The 22,138-nt window shown below is 45.5% G+C and overlaps 1 protein-coding gene across 1 annotated transcript in view; it reads right to left on the bottom strand.

Annotated features, from left to right (window-relative positions):
* SESN1 (sestrin 1) overlaps positions 1–13,964 on the bottom strand; it is a 67,808-nt gene extending 53,844 nt beyond the window's left edge. The window contains exon 1 of the mRNA XM_054174139.1: positions 13,402–13,964. Within this exon, the coding sequence (XP_054030114.1) occupies positions 13,402–13,683 (282 nt within the window). The 5' untranslated portion in view covers positions 13,684–13,964. The remainder of the gene's footprint in view (positions 1–13,401) is intronic.
* Positions 13,965–22,138: the final 8,174 nt, after the last annotated feature.

Below are 22,138 nucleotides of genomic sequence, written 5' to 3'. Positions count from 1 at the left end.
GACTCAATGTGGCACATCCAAAACCTCCTTCCTACACCTCTGCTCAGTGTCAACTTCTCAGACTAAGGGACAGCTGTGACTCTCAACTTGGCACAGTGATCACAAACCTCATGGCCACAAACTGTCCAGGAAACCTGCAAAAGGAACCAGACAACTGCTCACAAGAAAAGGAAGCACACACTGAAACAAATCCTGCAGCAAGGTAGCAAGATGCTTCTCAACAGCCCAACCAGCACAAAGCCTCAAACCTGCAAGCACATGGCTGCTTCACTTCATCACACACCAGCAGTGCTGTTAGCTCAGGGCTGCTCCCAGTAATAACATTAAGCAGTTGTGAATTCTTGTTTTCGAGATGAAGTCAAAGCTGCCTTTTGTACAGCAATGTCTTTAGTGAAGGACCTGCTGCTTTATTTTTCATCCATAATCCTTTGATCATCAGATGGGAATAATGGAACTACCCTCAGCAAATAGTCCCCAGCGCAAATGCGACAGCAGGTGGTCGAAATACTGCTGCTAAGACAACAAATACTTCAGTGCAGAATTTAAACCTTCAGGAGGAGGAAAAAAAAAGAGAAAGGAGAAAAAGGCCACCTGCACCAATCTTCTCACTCAACAGATTTATCTAACATCACAGTAAGGCACATAGGGATACTAACCTTTCCTTTTCACACACCGCTCCAGCACAGGTCCCCCAGCAGGTCACAAGCCCTGACAGCAAATCTGATGCAGCATGGCCTTCTCTTCTCACAGGGCCACAGGTCCTGCCAGAAGCCTGCTCCAGCACTAAGGTTCCCTCCTTCAGAAGCTCCCATGACCTTCCAAAGGAAGGTCACAGTCCCCTTCAGGTCATAGAATGGTTTGGGTTGGAAGGGACCTCTAAAGGCCACCGAGTCCAACCTTTCCTGCAGCAAAAGCAGGGACATCCTCAGCTCGATGAGGTTGCCCAGAGATGCATCCACCTGCTCCAGCATGGGGTCCTCCACAAGCAGCTGCAGGGGGATCTCTGTTCCACCATTAACCTCCAGGGGCTGCAGGGGGACAGCCCATATCACCATGGTCTTCACCGTGGACTGCAGGGGAATCCCTGCTCCAGTGCCTGGAGCACCTCCTCTATCTCTTTGGTGTCTGCAGAGTTGTCTCACCTTCTCAACTCCTCCCCTCCAGCTCCATGAGACATAGGGGAAGCTCCTAGCAGCTTCTCAGAGTAGCCAGCCCTGTAGCCTCCCTGCTAACAAAAACCTGACCACACAAACCCAATGAAACACAGAGCCAAAGGAGGGAATTAAAACCAAATAAAATCCATTCTTTATCACATAACACAACTCACACATTCCCTCAGACTTATTTCCACTACAGGAGAGACATGTTTAAAAGGCATTTCCAGAGCTTTAGAATTTGCTTTAATAATGACAGTATCCCTTTTAGGATACTCTCCTGCAGATGACTCTGCATTGCCAACTGAGGGCATACTCTGTGAAGTCATTACCCTATCTAATTAAGTGAAGGAAAACAACTGCCAGAAGCACATAATTGCTGTTTCTCCTACAATAAACTGTTTCCTTACAATGATCAGATTGTTGCAGAATATTCTACAGCATGCTGGTGCAATCCTTCATTTATTTAACCCTCAGAATTGTTAAGGAGTCCAGCAACTTCTGGGAACAAGCTTCCCTTTGCCATCAGTAAGTCTCAGGGTTCAGTACTTCCCAAAGAGAACTCAGACTTATTTTGAAGGGGAGGCAGTTTACAGATCCTATTACCCACATTAAAATTGTCTTAATCTCCAAGAGATAGAGTGCTTGATTTCTTTCAGTCAGCATCAGAATCTGCTGTTCCACCAGATACAGGAACTGTGTCTCAAAGCAGGCTATTAAATGGCATTATTCCTGGCTTCTGGTACTTACAGGAGAAGGTATTTCACATCCCCAGTAAAATCCCTTGATGCCATTTTGAAATTGAATAACTAATGTTTGGCTTAAGAACTCAGGGTTAGTTCTTTGTTAGGTTGCTTGCCTCTCACCATATTTTATATGCTTTACTTAAAACACATTTTCACTTCCCACTTTTATTTGCATTTGTGTTTCTTGGAACTTTTGAAGCAAGGAACTCAATCCTTTTCGCAAGTCCTACCAGGCTGGATTCTCTACTCTGTTATTTGTAACCAAACATTCAAGCATTGTATAGAGGAAGTATTTAGAGATGAGCATTAATCTTTCTGCTGAAGTTATGAAAACACCCACATGATACAGATAGAATAGAATAGACCAGACCAGGTTGGAAGAGCCCTTCAAGATCATCATGTCCAACCTATCAACCAATCCAACCCACCCAAACAGCTAACCCATGGCACCAAGCACCCCATCAAGTCTCCTCCTGAACACCTCCAGTGATGGTGACTCCACCACCTCCCGGCAGCACATTCCAATGGGCAATCACTCTCTCTGTGTAGAATTTGTTTGTTTCTGTTACAGATTCAGGAAGGTATCTCCATACAGCTGCCTAAGAAAATGCATTCAGAACCACCTTCAGCAACAGCAAATGACAGAAGATCTGTCTCAGTTCCAAATTTGCCCAGCTCTGGAGTGCAAAGTGGAGCAAAGCCCACTGCGAAATCCTGTGTTCAACCCTGGAGAGCTTCATTCAGCGCAGCACTAACGCAGCCAAGCTGGGACCATTACTTTCAAGGGGCTAACTCAGAGCATATTTACTTGCCAAATCTAGACAAAGTGACTTAATGTCCTGATGTGAACTCCAGAAAGATGTTACCTGCATGGCAGCTGCCAATTATTTAGTCCCGTTAAAGGGACATAAGTTTGCATTCAGCACTGATTTGAAATTCAGGGAAACTTAAGAGAGAGAACTGACATCAAAAAGATTTTTCTGCTCTTCAGCCTTTTTTACACTGAAATCAGTGCAAAATCTAGATGAGAACTAAAATTAAAGAAATGGAAAAACCCAAACAGCTGAAACCTGAGGGGAATTTGCTGTTGGCAAACAGGCTGCGTTTTAGAGCTGAAAGTTTTGTTGCACTACACCACCAGGCAGAGGGGAGGCTCAGCAACGAGCTGCAAAGAAAGAAACCCTAAATCTTTCAGAAAAGAGGTTCCTCTCCTCCTTGAATAAGCTAAAAGGTTCACAGGAAAGGCTTTAGAGTTTCAAGTAAGTTTCCATTTTCATGTTTGTTCCTCCTTTGAACAAATCATATCGGTCCACGTTTACTCTCTAGGAGTTAAGGGATCACAGTATCAGTCAGGGTTGGAAGGGACCACAAGGATCATCTAGTTCCAACCCCCCTGCCATGGGCAGGGACACCCCACACTAGATCAGGCTGGACAGAGCCTCATCCAGCCAGATCTTAAGCACCTCCAGGGAAGGGGCCTCAACCACCTCCCTGGACAACCCATTCCAGGGCTTCACCACTTTCATGGGGAAGAACTTCCTCCTCACCTCCAGCCTGAATCTCCCCACCTCCAGCTTCATTCCCTTCCCCCTAAGTCCTATCACTACCTGAGCAGTCCCTCCCCAGCCTTCTTGTAGGCCCCCTTCAGATCCTGGAAGGCCACAATTAGGTCACCTGGGAGCCTTCTCTTCTTCAGACTGAAGAGCCCCAACTCCTTCAGCCTGCCCTCATAGGAGAGGTGCTCCAGCCCTCTGATCCTTAAGTAAAAGAGCTGCATAAAGACCTTGCAATAACAAGCAGGAATATCCCAGGAAGAAACATCCCTAGGAGGTTACTACACTCTCAGTCTCAAAACTTAATCTCACAGAGCCAGTCAGCAATGAAGAACTCGTCAGAAAGGAGCTGCGCCTGCGGAAAGCTTATCACTGACTCCAGGAAGCACAGCAGAGTGAAGTTACAATTTCAATTAATTTACAGTTAAAAAAACCCCAAACCCCCCCCATGCTTTCAGAAGCACCCTGCCTTCCTTTTGCACAATGCCTGGGCTGAAAATTAGGTTCTTGTAGCTGGAGAGGGGGCAGATGTGTATCAGATTGCATGACTTCAGCAGCGGGAGGTGTTCTAGCATCAGCTCTATTTTTAAAATACCAGCCCAGGGTATTTGGGGCACTGGTACCCAACACTCAGATACACTTTTGACTCAAAATGACTTGAAACAGTAAGTTTGAGTTTCTGCATAAAGCAGGAGTAAGGGAAATGGTGAATGGTTGACTTGGTTTTAATCGAACTAAATCAGTTCACCTTCCCAACCTAAGCTCCCGGCAGCGATCTAAGCCCCAGGCATCCCAGAAGAAAACACAAAGAAGAAAGTCAGAGTCACTGGAAACATCAAGAAACTGGTAAAGAGGAAAAACACCACTCAACTTTTTGGATTTAAGTCATGTCTGTAGGTCCAAGTGAACCCTGCATGTTTCACTTGAGTTCTGGAGAGACAGCTAAGCTTCCCTCCCCCCCTCCCCTTAAAGAGTAAACAACTTACTGGAATAGAAAACCGTACTGACAGCGAGCCGTATTTTTGGCAATTTAAACACTCAGTATCCACAGGAAAATATACTCAAGCTTTCAAAACTATTTTCTTCTGTCCCACAATGGTATATTCAGTACTTTTCCATTGTGTTTGTTTTAAAAGGAGGAACCCTGACCTGAAGAAAAAGTCAAGAGGGAGATGACAAAACAGGGACTATTTCTTCAGCGCTCCCTTTGCGCTGGCGACAGTGAGACATGCTAATTTTCTCTTAAACAGTCTACTTTGGGGGGCAAGCTGATGGAAGATCTATTATTTTACAGAACCTCAAAGTCCAGACTTCTGGTTTTTAACTTAATACTTTGCATAGTTGCATGGGAGATTCAGGCTGGACATGAGGAGGAAGTTCTTCCCCATGAGAGTGGTGAAGCCCTGGAATGGGTTGTCCAGGGAGGTGGTTGGGGCCCTGTCCCTGGAGGTGTTTAAGACCAGGCTGGGTGAGGCTCTGTCCAGCCTGATCTAGTGTGGGGTGTCCCTGCCCATGGCAGGGGGGTTGGAACTAGATGATCCTTGTGGTCCCTTCCAACCCTGACTGATTCTATGATTTCTAAACCTTCCACATTCTCCGTGCTTTGCACTTTGTTTGAAGTCTCCTCAAGATGTACAAAAGGTCTCCGTATGTGAGCAAAAAGCCTCCAAAAGCATGCCAGCAGCCCCAAATAAAACACAGCTATTTACAAACTAAATGAGGAAAACAAATTCTCACTGCAATAACTAACTAACTAGGCTTTTTTGGCCACTTAAAGCAAAGCCAAACTTCTAGCAAAATCAGAGAGGGGAAGGATCACTGCTGCCCACACACCGTTAGTGTAAGAGTGAGGAAAAATAAGACAAAAGGGCTGAGTTGACACCAGAATACTTGAGTGTAGAGTGGAAAGGATCATCTAGAGCTGTGAATTTAAAAGAACAGCCAGCATCCAGAGTTGCCTCTAGAAAAAACAACAGCAGAAGCAAGGAAAAAGAATAAATCATCTAAAGCAGAGCTTGTGTGAGTTAGCAACTGCTAAATCAGGAGAACAGATGCTCTTGTTTACAAAATGCATTCAGGCTGAAGTATTTCTGGTCCCTGCAGACCTCTAGACATTAGCACCTATTAAAAGCAGTAATAATAATAGTTTTTAAAACCAGGAAACAAACTTTTATACATATCTATCCACCTATAAACCAGCAATGCACAGCCTGCAGTTGCTTACCTCATTTGTAACAGTAAGAGATGAGGAAATGTTTCTGTTAGATGTCTTCAGTTTAAAGCATTTCACAGAATCATCAGGGTTGGAAGGGACCTCAAGGATCATCTAGTTCCAACCCCCCCTGCCATGGGCAGGGACACTTTCTACCAGATCAGGTTGCAATGCAGTCAACAATAAAGATCAACCAAGGCACTAGTACAAAATGTGTGCTTCACCTCACTTCTTTTGAGACCTAAAAAGCAGTTTTGATGTCCTGGGGAAAAAAATCACACCAACAGAATTGCATCAACCCCTGCATTTACAGATCCAACTTACCCCAAACCATTGCAAGAAAAAGCTGACTAAGGAAAGTTCATTTCCATGCAAGAAGAATGGCACACAGCTAGCATGGAGAGAGTATGGGAAGGCTCCAAACACAAAATCAGCTTTCGAAGTGACCCAGCTACCCTGCATCACTCCACTGTTTTCAAGCAACTCTTTGTCCCAACCAAAGACATTCCCAGGGTCAGGCAATTCTGCAGCTGACAAGCTCACCAAAAGAAAACTTCCCTTCATCTCTCAGACTGAAGCCTTCCAAAGGAGGCAAGTAGGCACTGAGGGAGGCAGGAGGCAGATAAGGCAACCTAAGGACTACTGACAATTTCAGCTTGTTTAACCATGTGTGCTCACACCCCTGCTCAGAACATTCCCTGACATGTCAAGATTAAGTCTTCTCCCTTAACTTCTCCAGCCAGCCCTGCCACAAACGATTCAGACCTATCATCAGAACATGTTTACAACAAACACTGCAGAGGGACAGGTCTTCTGTAGGCCAGCAGAAGCTGTGAATAAGACTAAGCATTTCACTGCATCATCACTTCAGCATTTCTCCCATTATTGGGGGGGGAAAGGCAAAAAGCAAGAGTATCTGAACACCACAAAAACACCCTGATCCCTAACAGCCAAATGTTTGCTAACCCAGCAATCTGGCAGAGTGACATGTGGCTTCTGAAAGGAACACCCTACAACACATAATGAAATCCATTCCACCCAATGGCTGGAAGAGACAACCCCCCTATTTTTGCTCTGAAGTGCACTCACCAAAGAAAGGGGCTTCATTCACTTTTTATCTAACAGCACTATGGGAAACAAAGCTATTTGGGTACTGGCATTGTGCAAGGAAACTAGACAACTTCCAGATGGATCAGATTCACTACCACCACTGAAGATACTATATTTGAATGCATGGGCTTGGGCAGACTACAGATTTCATCCAAGACACCTTTCCATGGTGACTGGCCAGCAGTAGGCATCGCAGGGGAGTATTACTGCCATACAGCAGGGTATTGGTAAAGTAACTCAGACAAACCCAAAAACCAATCCCACCACCCAACAGGTCTGCCTAGCTTCAGATTTCAGTGGTCACTGAAGACATTTACTTCTGTTGTGCAGGAAGGCAAACCAGACTGAAACCAAGAAAGCCTGATGACAAAGCTGTGAAGTCATTTACCAAAGATCACACCAAAAGCAGATTGAAGATTTGGCAAGTTGGCCAGTCTGCAACACCAGAGTCATCAGGACAAACCATTTGAGAACAAAGAGCATATTTGAGTTTCACTCATCACAAGCATGCACCAGCAGAGATAGTGAACTCTGCTGTGAGGAAAGTATCTCCCAGTTTATACACAGGGGAACTTCTACCTCCTCTCCTGGTAGAGGCTTTATTAGTCCCATACAGTGGTGAAGGAAAAAAGGCACCACGTCTGCTCTGGCTGCAACTAGAAACCCTCCCAGCATTTTTCAGATGCTCATTTTGTTTAAATCCATACAAGTATCTTGTGAGGATTTGGAAAAGCAAGAGTATTCCATTCCATGTCCTCTGCCAAGTAGGCCTAGGTCCCAGGCAGTGTCTGAGGGTTGTAATACAAGATGACACATATCAGATGATGATATATATTTGGCTGCTGACACGACCCCTCTCTCCTGTGGCATACAGCCCTCTGCTAACTATGGCACTCTGTTACATTTATCAGAGCAGCAGGGCTAAGAAAACAAGAAGGTACTCAGTCATCACAAGCCCACCCACTGCTTTTCAGTAAGAGAGAGAGATTCCAGACCACCATTCCAGTGCTACAGTTCTGGAAATCATGGTCTTGGCGAGCAAAGGGAAAGCACTTGGGGGCTGCCTCCCTCCAAGCAGTTATCAACACAACATGAAAACCATCCAGTTAGCAATATTCAGCCTGTTGCAGGCAGAGATCAAATAAGCACATCACACCTGCATGAGATTTATGACCAGTTTAGACAAGCAGTTCTAATGATGAACATGACTCAACAGTCTATGCCACTGCACTGCTATTCCATGACATTTCCCCCCCAAATGTCTAACTCCAGTCTTGCTCAAAATTAGGTCAAGTGATCATCCATTCTAGCTCACACTGCCTTTCATTTGGCAGCAGGGTTTTTCTCATTCCCTTCATCCTCCCATTCATCTGGGAGCACACTGTCTTCACCTCCTTTTTAGCTGACCATACCACCCCCAATTGCTTCAAACCTCCTTCCCAAAAAGCCCCACCCAAATTAAAATAATCAGAGGTCTAGAAGATAAGGTCCAAGCTCCCATTACCTATTAACACAATATGAAATTCCACAGATGCTCTCCAGTATTCTTACTCTCCCCTCCTAGGCTGCAATCTACAATTCAGCAAGCACAGCAATGTTAATCAAGACCATGCTGGACAGGACGTGGCAGAATCTGTACCAACTACCTGCGACTTGACCTTGCTTCATTTCTGGGCATGGCTTTTCCAGCTAATTTTACTCACTGCACAGTGGTTTCCAGATCACAATTCAGGTGTCAGGTGAGTACTGAGGTCTCCAATACATCAACATATTAACATTCTAACACCTCTCTGAGCCAAAGGCCAGGTACCTCCTAGTAGTCACAGAAACACTGGATTTAAAATAACCTGCCCTGGATAAATCTGGTTTGGCTGCTGCTTGTTTTTTTTTCTAGGCACTAAAGATGTGTTTCACCACTGCTCCAGTATTCCTTTCTTTAAGGCAAAGTTAAAAACCACCCTTATCCTCTTCATCCCATCCCACTGAGCCCTACTGAAGAGCTATGCACCATTATTCTTTTTGAGTCTATTACTTCACTGTCTGGAGATTGCTATTCACTATTGGAGATTGCTTCAGCTAGGCTGGGGTTTCTTTTAAGTACCTCAGAATGAGTTTCCTCAGGCCCTACCAGACTGAAAGATCTGTTGCTTATCCCCCCCTGCCCCCAGCCAGCCTGGGAGAGTACTGTTTGTGCTTTTAGCATGGCTATTAACTACACTGGCTGGATTAACCATTTCAGAGAACGTTTCAATCACCTCAGCATTAGCTGCTAAGCCTTTAATCTCTGGATCTTTTATTTCTTGCTTTCTTCCAATATCCCTTGCAGCTGCACCTCAGGATGCATTCAGCTGTCCCGGTTTTGCTCATGCATCTCCAGGCACGCTGCGTTCAGCTTCTGCAGCAGTTCCCCATCTTCTGTATGGTTGTGTTTACACCAAGGAAGAGAGCAACACACAGCAAAGTTCTTTTCTTCATGATCAAGGTTTCCTTTCAATGAAAGTGTTTGGGACTGCTACTTCTCAAAGAGGCTGAGACCAAAGCCTTTGCCCCCAGCCAGGCTTTACATGGCAAATTCTACGCTTTTTGACATTTGTGGGGTTTATCTCTGCTGCTCTGCCTACATAGGGCTAACATCTTGACCCTCCTGTAGAACCTGCTTCCCATTGATGCATTCTCTTTGCTAATCTGAAAGGCTACTTTTATGAATTCACCTACTTCATACTTCAGTATGTTCTGCTCAGTCTTTTCCAGAAGAGACTGAATGGTTATGAGAGATCTGAACCAGCAAATCTCTTCCCCAGCTATGGATGCACACCTTGGATTTATAGTCACGGTATCACAGCATCACCGAGGTTGGAAGAGACCTCAAAGATCATCAAGTCCAACCTGTCACCACAGACCTCATGACTAGACCGTGGCACCAAGTCTAATGTCTTAACAGATGTGACTTAAGGCTGGGCAGAGCACTTTCAATCATCACTGATTATGACCTCCCACTGCTGTTCATTCCCTGTACACTTGTGTTGGTGTGCAGACACCTAGCACACCAGGTGGAACAGCCTGCTCTTCTGCCAGGTCATAGGCAGCATGTTATAAAGAGGTGCAAAACACCAAAAATGCAGGAAGTCACCAAAAAGTTAGGATCTATTTGGGGTTCACCTCAAAACACCACCCCAGTCATCAAATATTTGCATATACACACACTCAAACTATTTTCACTTGGTTAAAGCACTGCAGCTGAAATATATGTAAGGTCAAAGTGACTTTACCAACTTTGGGTTTATTAATAAAAGCAAGGAAGTCCTGATTAGGAAAAAAAAGTCTGATTTGCTGATAGTGTCTTTGTAATGATTCAAACTAACCCAGCTTGGTTTGAATGATGTAGCTTAGTTTGAATTATTCAGTGAGAAATTAGGTCCTATTTAAATGAGAAATTTAAGTTATTAGATTATTTAATGAGTCATTAGATCTATTTAAACAATTAGATCTATTTACATATGACCATTGAAATGAGAAGTCAGGTCTACTTTTAGGCTGAAACATATTATTATGCATATTACAAATATATATAGCATCTACAAAAATAACCTCATTGGCCTGAATATAAGTCAGGTCAACAGGACTTTACCTTAGGCAGTTCTTTGTTTCTATAGATTCTGGTCCAGGCAATGCTATTGCTGAAAATAACAGCAGTAACATTACTATTTATTAGTAGCAAAGAAGAAAGTTGCACACTTAGGATTCCATCATATTTCAGAGGAATTTTTCTACAGGGGAAAAAAAAGAAGACCATAACAAAAGCAGGCTTAGAGGGCTGCCATGCTGACACAGGCTGCTGCCAAGCCTGCAGCTTACCCCAGCCACAGAATGCATTCCACCAGCTTGCTCCAGACACAAAGCTGCAAAACCACCAGCAGCATACCTACTCGTGCCTAAATATTTGTTGATTATCCTGACAGGCAAGAGGGCACTAGTCCCAGAGAGAAACAGCTATCAGACCACGTGGCAAAGCCAAATCTTTGATCCCCTCACTGACCGATCTCGGCTGCAGGGCAGACAGAAGAAAGCACATTTCACAACTCTGTTTCATGGAGGAGGGGGTGGAATATTTAGAAAACCCTTACTAAATCAGTCCAGGCTCAGACAACCAGTCTGAGTTCATCCCAAAGGAGAGAGAAGGAGGTCAGCACCACTTCCCAGAACCACCTTTGGGTTCAAATTTGCCTCTCCTGCCCTGGGTTCTATGTCCTTCAATAACCTGGCAGAGGATAAGGTTTAGACAGCACAGTGGGACATCCTGCTGCTCACTTCAAGACTGTTTCATGTCCCAAAACAGGGAGGGAAGGCAACACAAGCGAGCCCTGTAAGTACTGATACTGTTCTGAGCAGGACTGCACATTCTTATGATGTTACTAAGTTGTTTATCCTCAGAATCACTGCTGAAAGCCACAAGTTCTGGGGGATAATTGTATTTCTATTAATACAATTTATCTGCCATTTTCATTGCAGAGATTTGAGTCCAATTCCTCCTGGCCATGAAATCAATAGAAGAACCATTTCAGGCCTGACAGCTGTCCACAGCATCCAAAATGGAATACTTAGATTGCATTATAGCTCCCACAAATCCAAATATTGCAATGAAAATGTCCACTTGTGAGCACAACTGTAAGGACTAAGACTTGACACTCCATATTCAGAGAACATAGACTACTTCCTTCTTACATCTACTCCCCCAGAAGTCACAAAAGCAGCTCTGAAAGACTTTCTTAATGTTGTATTTGATTAACTTGTTGTTTCACTGCAACTTCTGTGCACACAACTGGTTTCACATCCATTGCACCTTTCACATCTATTTTTATTAGCCAAGCCAACTATGACCATAGGATTTGAACTTTCTGTAACAAGATGGACTTACTCTCTGCCAGAACTTTCTGATCTATTTTAAAGAGTTAGTAACAGAGTTTCTAAACAAGACTAATGGTCAAAGATGCCAGGAAGCTCATATACAAAAAAATCTATGAAGGAATTATCAGATTATATGTTTTGACCCCCTCCAAGACACAGGTGAGGGCTCACCACCTGTTTGGCCTTTGAACAGACTCTGCTAATTTGTGCCTGACAAAACCAAGCCTTCCCTTAACACTCTGTTCATCACTCTCACCTCTCATTTGAAGCTTTAACGGGGAAGATGTTGATGCAAAGGTCCGTGGTGAAGTTTTCCAAGGGGTTGGTTTGGTTGTTCTATTTGTTGGGGTTTTAAAGTAAAGCAGTGTAGCAGTCAGGCCCTTCACACAGACCATATGTTGTGTATATATAGCTTGTACTGACAAAAATCTGCAGTAAGAAAATTGCCCCATGCAGCCTGGACTGTAGAGAATCAATTTCACTCTATTTATCACATTGCACACTACTGCAAAGTTAGACAAAATAAACAGAGCCTCCCTCAGCTTCAATAATCCACAATTTCTCTAATCACTTCAAAGTAGGCCAGGGCAAGAATGGACCTAGCCTATAAAATAATGGACCTATATGGTTCCTTTAAAATATTAACATAAATGTATTTTTAATACATTGTACAAGTGATTATTCTATCTATTATGATCTATGGAATGTGCTTGGGTTGGAGGGTTGGTCTGGGCCTTTTTGCTTGTTTTCTTGTTTTGGTTTCCCCCCTCCTAGATTTCCCTACATTAAACCTGTCAGTGTTCAGGGATAAAAAAACCACAACCGTGGGAATCGGGCAGCTAACTCCAAGCACAGCTCAATGCATCCACTCGTGATTAAAAGAAATACCTAAATTTCCTTTTCCTACTCTTGCAGCAGGCGAGATTGTTAGCAGTGCTGCTGGACCAGTTTATGCAAGCCCTGCCTGTGAATTTCAAGGCATGCGCAAAAACTTTAGGTGAGCAAGAGAATCGCAGCGCCAGTGACTATAATTAGACTGTAACAGTGGCAGAGTACAAAGCAACATTTATTTTTGTTATCATAAAAGGTCAGTAAATTTAATCCCCTACTGGCTAGGCTGCCTATGAGCTATAAAAGCATAGTTTAAATCTCACTGATTCCAGTGGACAAACTATTGACCCATAAACACCAAAAAGGTAATTTTGACAAGCGCTGCTGTAGTAGTGATGAGCTTAAGTCTCACGGAGCTTTTACAAGCTCAAAAGCTTCCCATACCGATTTATACTTTTAATTACCAGCTCTGGATGTTTATAGCCAAGTCTTTCCTGCTTTTGTGTTAAAGCCAACTAGTAATAGCACAGCACTGGTCATGCAAACCAAAACTAGAGCATTAAAGTTGTCATTTTAGCACTTCCTTCGGGATGCCCCAGCTGCTTCCCAGCCATTCATCGCTGAAGTGTCTGCCGGACTGCCCCCAAATTGGACGCTTTCCCCCCTGCCTTTTAATAACGCTTTCCCAAATGTTTCCTCGCCAGGAGCAGGAGCGGGGCTGTTAGGATGTATTGCTGCACGAGTATCTCCGACCAGCCTGGGGTCAAACGCCCTCGCCGTTGCACAGCTCAAAGTCCAGAGTACTCCGCGTGCGACGAGATCGGGAGAGCACCGAAGGCGGCCGCGGGGCTCTCCCAACGCCGTCCCACGGCGGAGGCTGCCGCGCTTACCTGCACCTCGCTGAGGATCGCCTCGCTCTTCTCTCTCACGTCGGGGAAGGGGCAGCGCTTGGAGAGCATCAGCAGACGGGCCAGCACCTCGCTCAGCCCGTCGCGGGCGGCAGGAACCAGGAGCCCGTCGGCAGCCCGGGTAGGCGGCACGGCCGCCACGGGAGCGATGGTCTCGCTACGCCGGAGAACGGCTTGTCCGATGGTGTCCAAGGCGGCGGCGCGGGTGGCAGCGTCGCGGCTGCACAGCCCGTCCCAGCGCAGCTCGCTTTCCCGCTCCTCCATGGGGCCGTCCAGCTGCTTCTCCACCGCCGCTTCAACAGCTCCGGTGCGGCCGCCCCATGGCGGGCTCCCGGCAGCCGCCAACCCGCCCACAAAGACAAACGCGGCGGCGAGCGGAGAGCCCGCTGCCTGCGCCGCATGGGGGGCAGGGGCGGGCGGGAGCTCCTTCAGCCCCGACGGGCGTCTTCGCCAACAGCCGCCCACCGAGGTCGGGGCTGCCCAGCGAGCAACGCCGCTGGGGCTTCGCCTCTCCCGGAGGGGAGCGGGGCAGCCACCACCCCGCGGCGCCGCCGACTCCTCCTCTCTGCCCCAGGCATGGAGAAAAGGGGACGGCCCCGGCCCTGCCTCTCCGCCGCGGCGCGGGGCGGCCCTTCACCCCTGCATGGCGAGGTCAGCCAGCCACAGACCCCCGACAAACCCCTCACCGGGGCTGGGTGGGGACAAGGAGGGCCAGGGGCTAGCCCCGCCCAACACCGCGAGCCTACATGACTGACGCACCTATTAGCCAGTCACCTTTCAGCAGCTCCTGCCAGCGGCCCAATGGCGACCCGGAACGGCAAGCCCCGGGAGGGGGTACTGCGATTTGTATCCCGGCCCTTGTGCCCATGAAAGAGAACTACGTGTCCCGGCAGGCAGTGCGCAGTGCGAACCAAACGGAGCCGAGCCGCGCCGCGCCGCGTACTTGTGCGCAGTTCCCTCCGTGGTGGTGTTTTCTGCTTTTGTTTTTCGTTCTGAGGCAGCAGGTTATCCCAAGCAGATGGCTTGCCTCCCATTGTGCCAGGGGAGGTTTAGACTGGACATAAGGAAAAGTGCTTTGGAACAGGCTGCCCAGTGAGGTGGTGGAGTCCCCGTCCCTTGGAGGTGTTCAAGAAACGTGCGAACATGGCATTTGGGGACGTGTTTTCGCGGGCATGGCAGCGTTGTGTGCAGTTGATGATCTTGGAGGTCTTCTCCGATCAAAATGATTCTCTTAAGGGCTAGGAGTAAAGCAATTCTGGTAGTGGATTTGCTTCAGAAATTTGCATTGGCAAAAAGCGAAGCACAGGCGTTTAAAGCAACTGTAAAGGCTTGTCAGATACAGGCTTCAACAGTAGCCTTTGATGTAGCTAAGTAAACACATCAGCAGAAAGGAAAAAGAGTTGATGCAAGCAAAATATAAGCACCTTCAACACTTGAAATGAAAGGGGGAAGAAAACCCCCAGAATATTCAAACTGAGTTTTGCAGTCTTTTTATCAAAGTTAGACCAAGGGGGTTTTAATTCAAATTATGCTGGGGTTGATAAGGCTGGAGAGGAAAAGGCTTGGGGGGCTCTTCTCCACATATGTAAATACCTCAAGGGAGAATGCAGATAGGGTGGAGCCAGGGTCTTCTCAGGGCTGCCCAGTGGCAGGATCAAAAGCAATGGACACAGACAGAAACACAGGATGTTCCCTCTGAACACCAGAAACCACTTTTTCATTGTGAGGGTTACCAGGCACAGGCTGCCCATTGAGTTTGGGGAGGCTTCATCCTTGGAGATACGCAAAAGATCTTTGGTCGTGGTCCTAAGCAACGGGCTCAAGGTGGCCCTGTTTGAGCTGGGTAATTGCACTAGATGACCTGCAGAGCTGCCTTCCAACCTCAGCTGTTCTGTGTCTACGTGTAATCTGCCACCAAATGGACAAGATTGATGTTTCCCTTACTTTTCCAGCAGGGATAAAAGCACTCTTTTTGATAACGTTAATTTTCAGCCAAGTCAGTTCCTTGATCCAGTTCATATCATGGCGGAGAAGAGGGAAACAAGGGCAGAACCACCCATTTGCAGCTGAAACATGAAGACAGTCATAAACATACACTTTTGAGTATACTGGAAGACAAAAGACAGCTTACAAGTAAACCAGAAACAGAGTCTCGCATAATTACTTTACATTTCTCAGCTACACTTTCCCCACTCTAAAATTCAGACTTTGAAGTTAAATGCAGAACAAACTATTTGCACAGCACACACACATTAAAAAAGGAGAAAAAAGGAGGGGGAGGGGGAATGAAAATAAAAGAAAAAGAAAAAACAAACCACCAACAACACAGAAACTGCTTCTGAGCCCAGGAGCAGAGCTTGGACTGGCTCATCATCACCAGCCATCACCATCACCAGCCATCACCAGCTCTTTAATTTGTAAAGAATCTGGTTCCTTCATCTGACATTCCTTTTGTTTTCTGGCACTGTTTCTCTCAAGCTTGCAAAATCAGTGTCATTCTCTCATTACCTGCACCTTTCAAGGAAGACCAATCTCTTTTTCCCATAAAATCCCTTCTGCTAGGAGTCTGTGCTGCCATTGTTTGGCGGGGTGGACAGGCCTGGACTGCTTTGTGCAGCTGCTTCCTTTGGCACCCTCCCGAACAATGTATCTACTGAGATCATCACTACCTGTAATAAATGTGAGTCTTGACTTCTCTAAGCACTCAAGGCCTCCACCCATCATAACTGATGGGTTCAAAGAAATTAATTCTGTCAGTGCCTTTCATCTTTTATTTTCTTTTCTTTTTTTTTTCCCTTTTCATTAGCTACAACTTCAGCTTCCTGTCCTGTTCTGTCGTCACTCGCTGTGGCCTCCCAGTTTCCCTGGGAATAAGCATGTCACCTATGCTTGCTTTATCTCCATCTACATTTTCATCTTCAGAAGGTGGAAAGGTCTCATTTTTCTCATCACCAGTTTGTGCTTCCTGGGTGTCTCTGACAATGGCTGCATATATCTGAGACCAATAAAGTGAACCAGAATCAGAGCTCAAGCGTTAATGTCAGGCTGTGGGATGGGTGTATTCCCACACTGAGTGCTAAGATTGATTGGAAGTCACAGCACTGCCTTTTATCTTTTAGAAGCTGGTTTTTTCCACTGGCTGCAAATGAACTCTGGCTACAGGAAACAGATTGTGAAACTGGCTCCAAGGCCTAAACTTCACATTTCAGCTCTTTGTTGTATAGATTTTAATGCAGTACTTTGTTAATGGAGATGAAGGTGGCTTGATTTTTCCCCAACGGAATCTCTGCATTTTTCCAGCAGCAGGTCAAGCTCCTGTGTGTACTGCAAGACATTGTGGAAACCAAGGTCAAAGGCTAGCAGTGGAATTAATCAGACCCTGATGTGTTTGTTTGATTTGTGTGTCCGCTGGCTGAAGTTAATATGCTTGGGTTTGAGCCCTAAAGAATGGGAAAGAGAAAGGCAGAATTATGAAGGAAACAATCTGGCAACTCATCCAGAATTACAGCAGTTGAGTTTTTCAAATGATAAGCTGCAGAAAAACAAATTTGTGGCTGTTTTAAACCTCAGTGTTTCCTTCCTTGATGATTTATCAACTTCCTTCTTTTTTTCAAACTAGATAAGGACTTCTGTAGCCATATGCAAATGGTAGCTGAAGGCAGGATTATTTTTTGGAAAGACAATATATAGCAGTTGCATTCATATCCTTTCTGAGATATGAGATCTATATTATATTATATTTCCTTTGTTGAAGTGTTTTCCAGTTGTTGTTTGTCACAGAAGAGCATTTTACCCCCAGGATACCCTTGGTCAGTTACTGGAGAACCAGGAATAATGCAGTAGAACTCACACAACTTAGAAGGAACTGCTTTTAAAATTAGGTTAGATTCCTTCAGCTGCTTTTATTTACACCTGGTTTGGTTGGGGCTTATTTCATTTGGGTTAGTAAATACCTGGGATGGGACTGCTGCCTTCTGAAAGTTCACCCTCCCCTTTTAGATCTGAGGTTTGCCGTGTTAACACGGTAAATGAGTACTCCACAGTGTTTAATGTGTTTTTCTTCATAGTAGCCCTCTGAGGAAGCAAAGTTCTGTGATTCTTGTTTTGTAGAGACACCAGAATGCCAGAGGCTACTCCTCTCCTGTCTTTTGAACCCAGGCCCAAGCCTGATGTCAAGCACAGACTCGTGTTATCATCTCAACAGACTGGCCTCACTGATCAAGCAAGCTACAGTGTAAGATGAGGCAGAAAATGTGGCCCTGTTTCACTTCCAAGGACGTGTTCATACATCTACTGTGTGTTCTGGCCTACTGGAAGTGGCATGTGTGTGTTTGCATCAAACTCTGCCACCCTGCCTCCTTAGAGGTTACAGCTGCAGCAGGGATGAGTAAGTTAGCCACCAGCTTCTTCTCAGGAGACCAAAACTTTCTCACTGAAAGACTGTGAAAAAGTTCTGTGCTGGAAGGTGGGTTGGTCTGAGGAGAGCTGGGCAGCCTGCTTAAAGTCCTACTGCACTTTGCCAACTCTGTGACTACACTGCATTTAGCTGTATAAATGTACCCTGAAAGACAAAGAGCTGCACTCCAGAAAACAGTATGGGTAAACTAAACATCCAGATCCAAAAATCTCCCCTGAGCAGCCACCTGAACTATGTTCTTCTGTTTCTGGATACAAGTGTCCAGAATTGCCCCAAAATGGCAGTTCTTGGCATCTCTCTCCTCTTTGTGCCCACTTGAGGTCTAGTAGGTGGGTTAGAGCAGCTCCAAGAGAGTGCTAGCTGAGAAGAACTTAGCTGAGCCCAAGTCACATTCTTCTCTTACAGCTACAGCTGGCTTCAGTGCCCAGCTTCATTTGGTTGAATGTTCACCTCCAGTGCAGTAACCCAGGGATGAGCAAATCAGCTTTTAGCTCAAAGGGATTTACATCAGTATCTCACAAGTCCCAGGAGAGTGTCCCAGGTGCACAAAAGGACCATGAAATGGAGGAGAAGCCTTCATCATCTCACCTGTTGAAGTTGTGACCTTATTGGAAAGGATGGCAAACATGTGGCACTGGAATGAACTAGGAGGGAGATGCAGGGAGCTGTAGGCACTTCTGGTTTCTGGCAGCTATTCCCAGGCAGTGCTGTGCTTTATCTAGGAGCTATTTACCACCAAAATGTATACATAAAATCCAGGACTCTCTTTTGATGATTAAACTAGATGAGAGAGACACATCCTTGGTTTTCTCTGTCCTTTGTCTCAGCTGCCTTTTCCTTGCCCTGGGTTCTTACATGCCTTTCTGAACAGGGTCATAACTTCAAAAGAAAAGGTGGTGACTCCCTGCTTCCTTCCTGCTCTTCCTCCTCCCAGGCTAGCCTGGTGGTCAGGGATGCAGTATGAACGCTTCCCAGGAACTCCTGCTTCCCACCCAATGCTCTAACCACTGGGTAACCAACACAGACAAGATGAATGCTATTTCCTGAAGCTACACATTGAAAGAAAATTTATATTACTTATAAGGAATTTTTTATCTGCCTTTTAAACACCTTTGGCAAGCTGTCTTAGCACAGACCTCGGTGTTTTCCAGTAACAACACAAAGGAAAATGCTGTGGCCAGCAGCCATGTGAAGTCACAGACCAGAGAAGCTACAGGGACTCTTTATTCACTGTTATAAAGAACAGATTTTTGGCTCTCATCACCAGAAGAGCACTCCAGATTCTGAGTCCCAGGAGGAAAAAGGTGGCAAGCATCAGGGTGGGACTTCACACCCATCTATGTTCATACAGTTTCCCTGCACACAGCTTTTGTTAGCTCCTCACTGAGTGCTGCTTGTTTTGGCCTTATACCTGCACTTCTTCTACATGCAGGGAATGTAAGCCTATCATTACCAAACTCGAGATTCAGCCCTGAGGCTGGAAGGCTCATGTATCCTGGAACATCAGTCCCTTATCAGCCCCATCCATCTGTGATGTATTAAGGTCACAGAGAATAGCAAGAACGCAAGTAAAGTCCCTAGAGATCCACCAAACAACCTGGCAGTCAGGAACTGTGCATCCAGTTAATAGGAAGGGAAGTGTCTTTTAAATTATTTATAAGCAATTGAAGTTAGTTTTATAGATGCAACAGTGTGCAGGGTTTTGTAGCCTCTTGCTCAGATTGTTTTTCCCCCTGTGTCTCTGAGGTCCTGCAAGTTTCAATATACAGATCACATGAAACAAATACTCCGCTCCATGGCTTTGAACCTTGTGAGTTTTCCCAGCCAACCCAGGGCAGAAGCAGGCCACTTTTGCATTTTTCAGTGTATTCATTATACCCTTGTGGTACCCAAACAGTGACTCTCTGTCTTCACAGAGAGATTTGGTAGCTGTTGGAATGTGCTGCCCAGGGAGGTGGTGGAGTCACCACCCCTGGAGGCGCTCAAGAGGGGCCTGGACATGGCACTTGGTGCCATGGTTTAGTAGTCATGAGGTCTTGGGTGATAGGTTGGACTTGATGATCTCTGAGGTCTTTTCCAACCTTATTGATTCTATGATTGTATTTGGATTAATGCTTAGGGTATTGTCCCTGTTCAGGATGCACTGGAATATTCTGACTCGTGTAAACAGATGTTGGTTTAAAACTACTCCTCAGCAAGATGTGTCTCCAACATAAGATTGAGGAGCTGCTCTGACTCAGATCTGCTTGCATTTTTTTCTGCACCTTTAAAGACAACTGTTGCTGACAAAAGATTACTTTGGGAATCATTTCTTGGCAGGAGTGAAGCTCATTTTGTTAATGTTCTGGTTTGGTTCCCCCCCCGATCTTTGTTCTTAGGTTGCCTGATGCACAAATGCAGAATGGAGTTCTTGTTCTCTGCCAGGTGCCTGGCTAGCAGCAGCACAAGAATACAAGAAAAAAAACATGTGGGGGTGGTAGTAGGTAAAAAGAGACAAATCCAATGAATGATTACCCTCTTTGTGCTTCTCTCTTCATCCATGTCATGCTCTTCTAGTTATATGGCTAAAAATCTGCCTCCTACTCCTTGCTAAAGCATGTTGGTTGAGAAGACTGACAATTTCCCTGAGAAAGTATGGGCAAGACCAGATGTTTACTTTGAAAACAAGCTACAAGGCAATGGTGGGGACACAATCTGGGTTTCATCTGCCTACAGGGCAAGTTGCAACATTCAGAACTGTCTTTCAGTGTTTCCATTAAACATTTGGGACATAAAAGGTGAAAAATCAAACTCTTTCACTGCATGATCTTGTATGAGTCAGTACCTGCAATAACCATCCTCTGCATTTCTTCACACTTACATTTGCCCCACCCTACCCTAAAATGTGGTTTTGCATTTGCCCTTCCAATCTCCATTCTGCCTCTGCACAGTCAGCCTTCTATACAGGAGACAGCTGCGCTTGAAAACCTTCCCTTTCCACAAAAGCAGAGTCTTCCTCTTTTTAAGTAAGGTCAATAGCCAGAGCCAGCAATTTCCTTCTACCTTTTCATCTGTTGGGACGCAGGTGTTCTGCTTTCCTGAGAAAGTCATGAGAGCTGCTTCCAGTCAGATGAGGAGAAGCAAATTTTTGAGGGTGAAGTGATGTAGTCATGAGGTCTGTGGTGACAGGTTGGACTTGATGATCTTTGAGGTCTCTTCCAACCTTGGTGATACTGTGATAAAGCTAGGCAAACTACTACATATGGAAGGCAGTGTGCCATCAGCAGCAGAAAATAACAGTGAGGGGGGGAAAAGCAACTTTTTAGATTCTTCATGTAGAGTACTGAGGAGAGCACCTTCAATTTCCACATCAGTCAGCATATTAATTAACAGAGTTCAGCCATTTGTTCTCAATTCATTCCAAATGGCTCACTCAGCAGAACTTCAAAACATGTTGAACTGTCTGATTGGTTCAGTGAGGTTTCACTTCCTATCACTTTTGCAACTGCCACCACTTAGTTTCTAACCCAGTTAGATGAAGAAGACAGAGAAGTACCAGCTCTTTAGATATGTCCTGAGCAAGGTCCCATGTTTCAGGCTGGTTAAAGCAGCTGTGTCAGGATGCTGGAGACTGGGTGTTCCCCAAACAACAATGCACTTTGCCTACAGCATTATTTACTTCTTTTTGTCAGTGGAAGGGCTGTTCTTTGTCTGCTGGGAATAAGGCTGAAAGAGCATTGCAGCCCAGCTAGTACAGCTGACCAGGCTTTTTCCTCTGAGTCTCAAAGGAAAGTGAAAGGGGAAAAAAATAGACCAGTTTGGATCGTGTCACGAAAGTGGCCTCTCACATAACCTTTCGCCAGCAAGGCTTGGCTCAAGTAGAGGAGGCAGCAGCCAGCACTTTAGGAGTTTCTTGGTATAGCCTCTGTTGGGACAATTCTTCAACATTTCTCTTACAATATGTCAGATAAACAGTGAATCATTCCCTAATTCATCTGAGACTTTGTCTTCAGTTCTGAGGAAAAGCACTATGAATAGTTCATGCCCAGTAGGTCAGGGCAGGAGATGCAGATCTTTGTATTTCTGTCTGAAAAACGCTTTGATTGTTGGGTTTTTTCCTGCCAAAGGAACCAGCCCTGATTGTCCTCACACCCAAGGGGTGGGCAAAGGTAGGCAGGCAGTGTGACTGCAGTAGTGCAGTGCTGTCACAGAGCTCATGTGCCACACGTAGCAGCATGCACCGTGAGCAGAGTTGCAACCATGTGGCACTGAACTCCGGGGACCCTCCTGGTAAAAGCTTGAAGACAACATTAAGTGGCTAGG

This window comes from Dryobates pubescens, chromosome 28 (assembly GCF_014839835.1).
Source record: "Dryobates pubescens isolate bDryPub1 chromosome 28, bDryPub1.pri, whole genome shotgun sequence".
Lineage (NCBI taxonomy): Eukaryota > Metazoa > Chordata > Aves > Piciformes > Picidae > Dryobates > Dryobates pubescens.
Note: the sequence above shows the minus strand (reverse complement) of the source record. Positions and strands in the feature narration are given on the sequence as shown.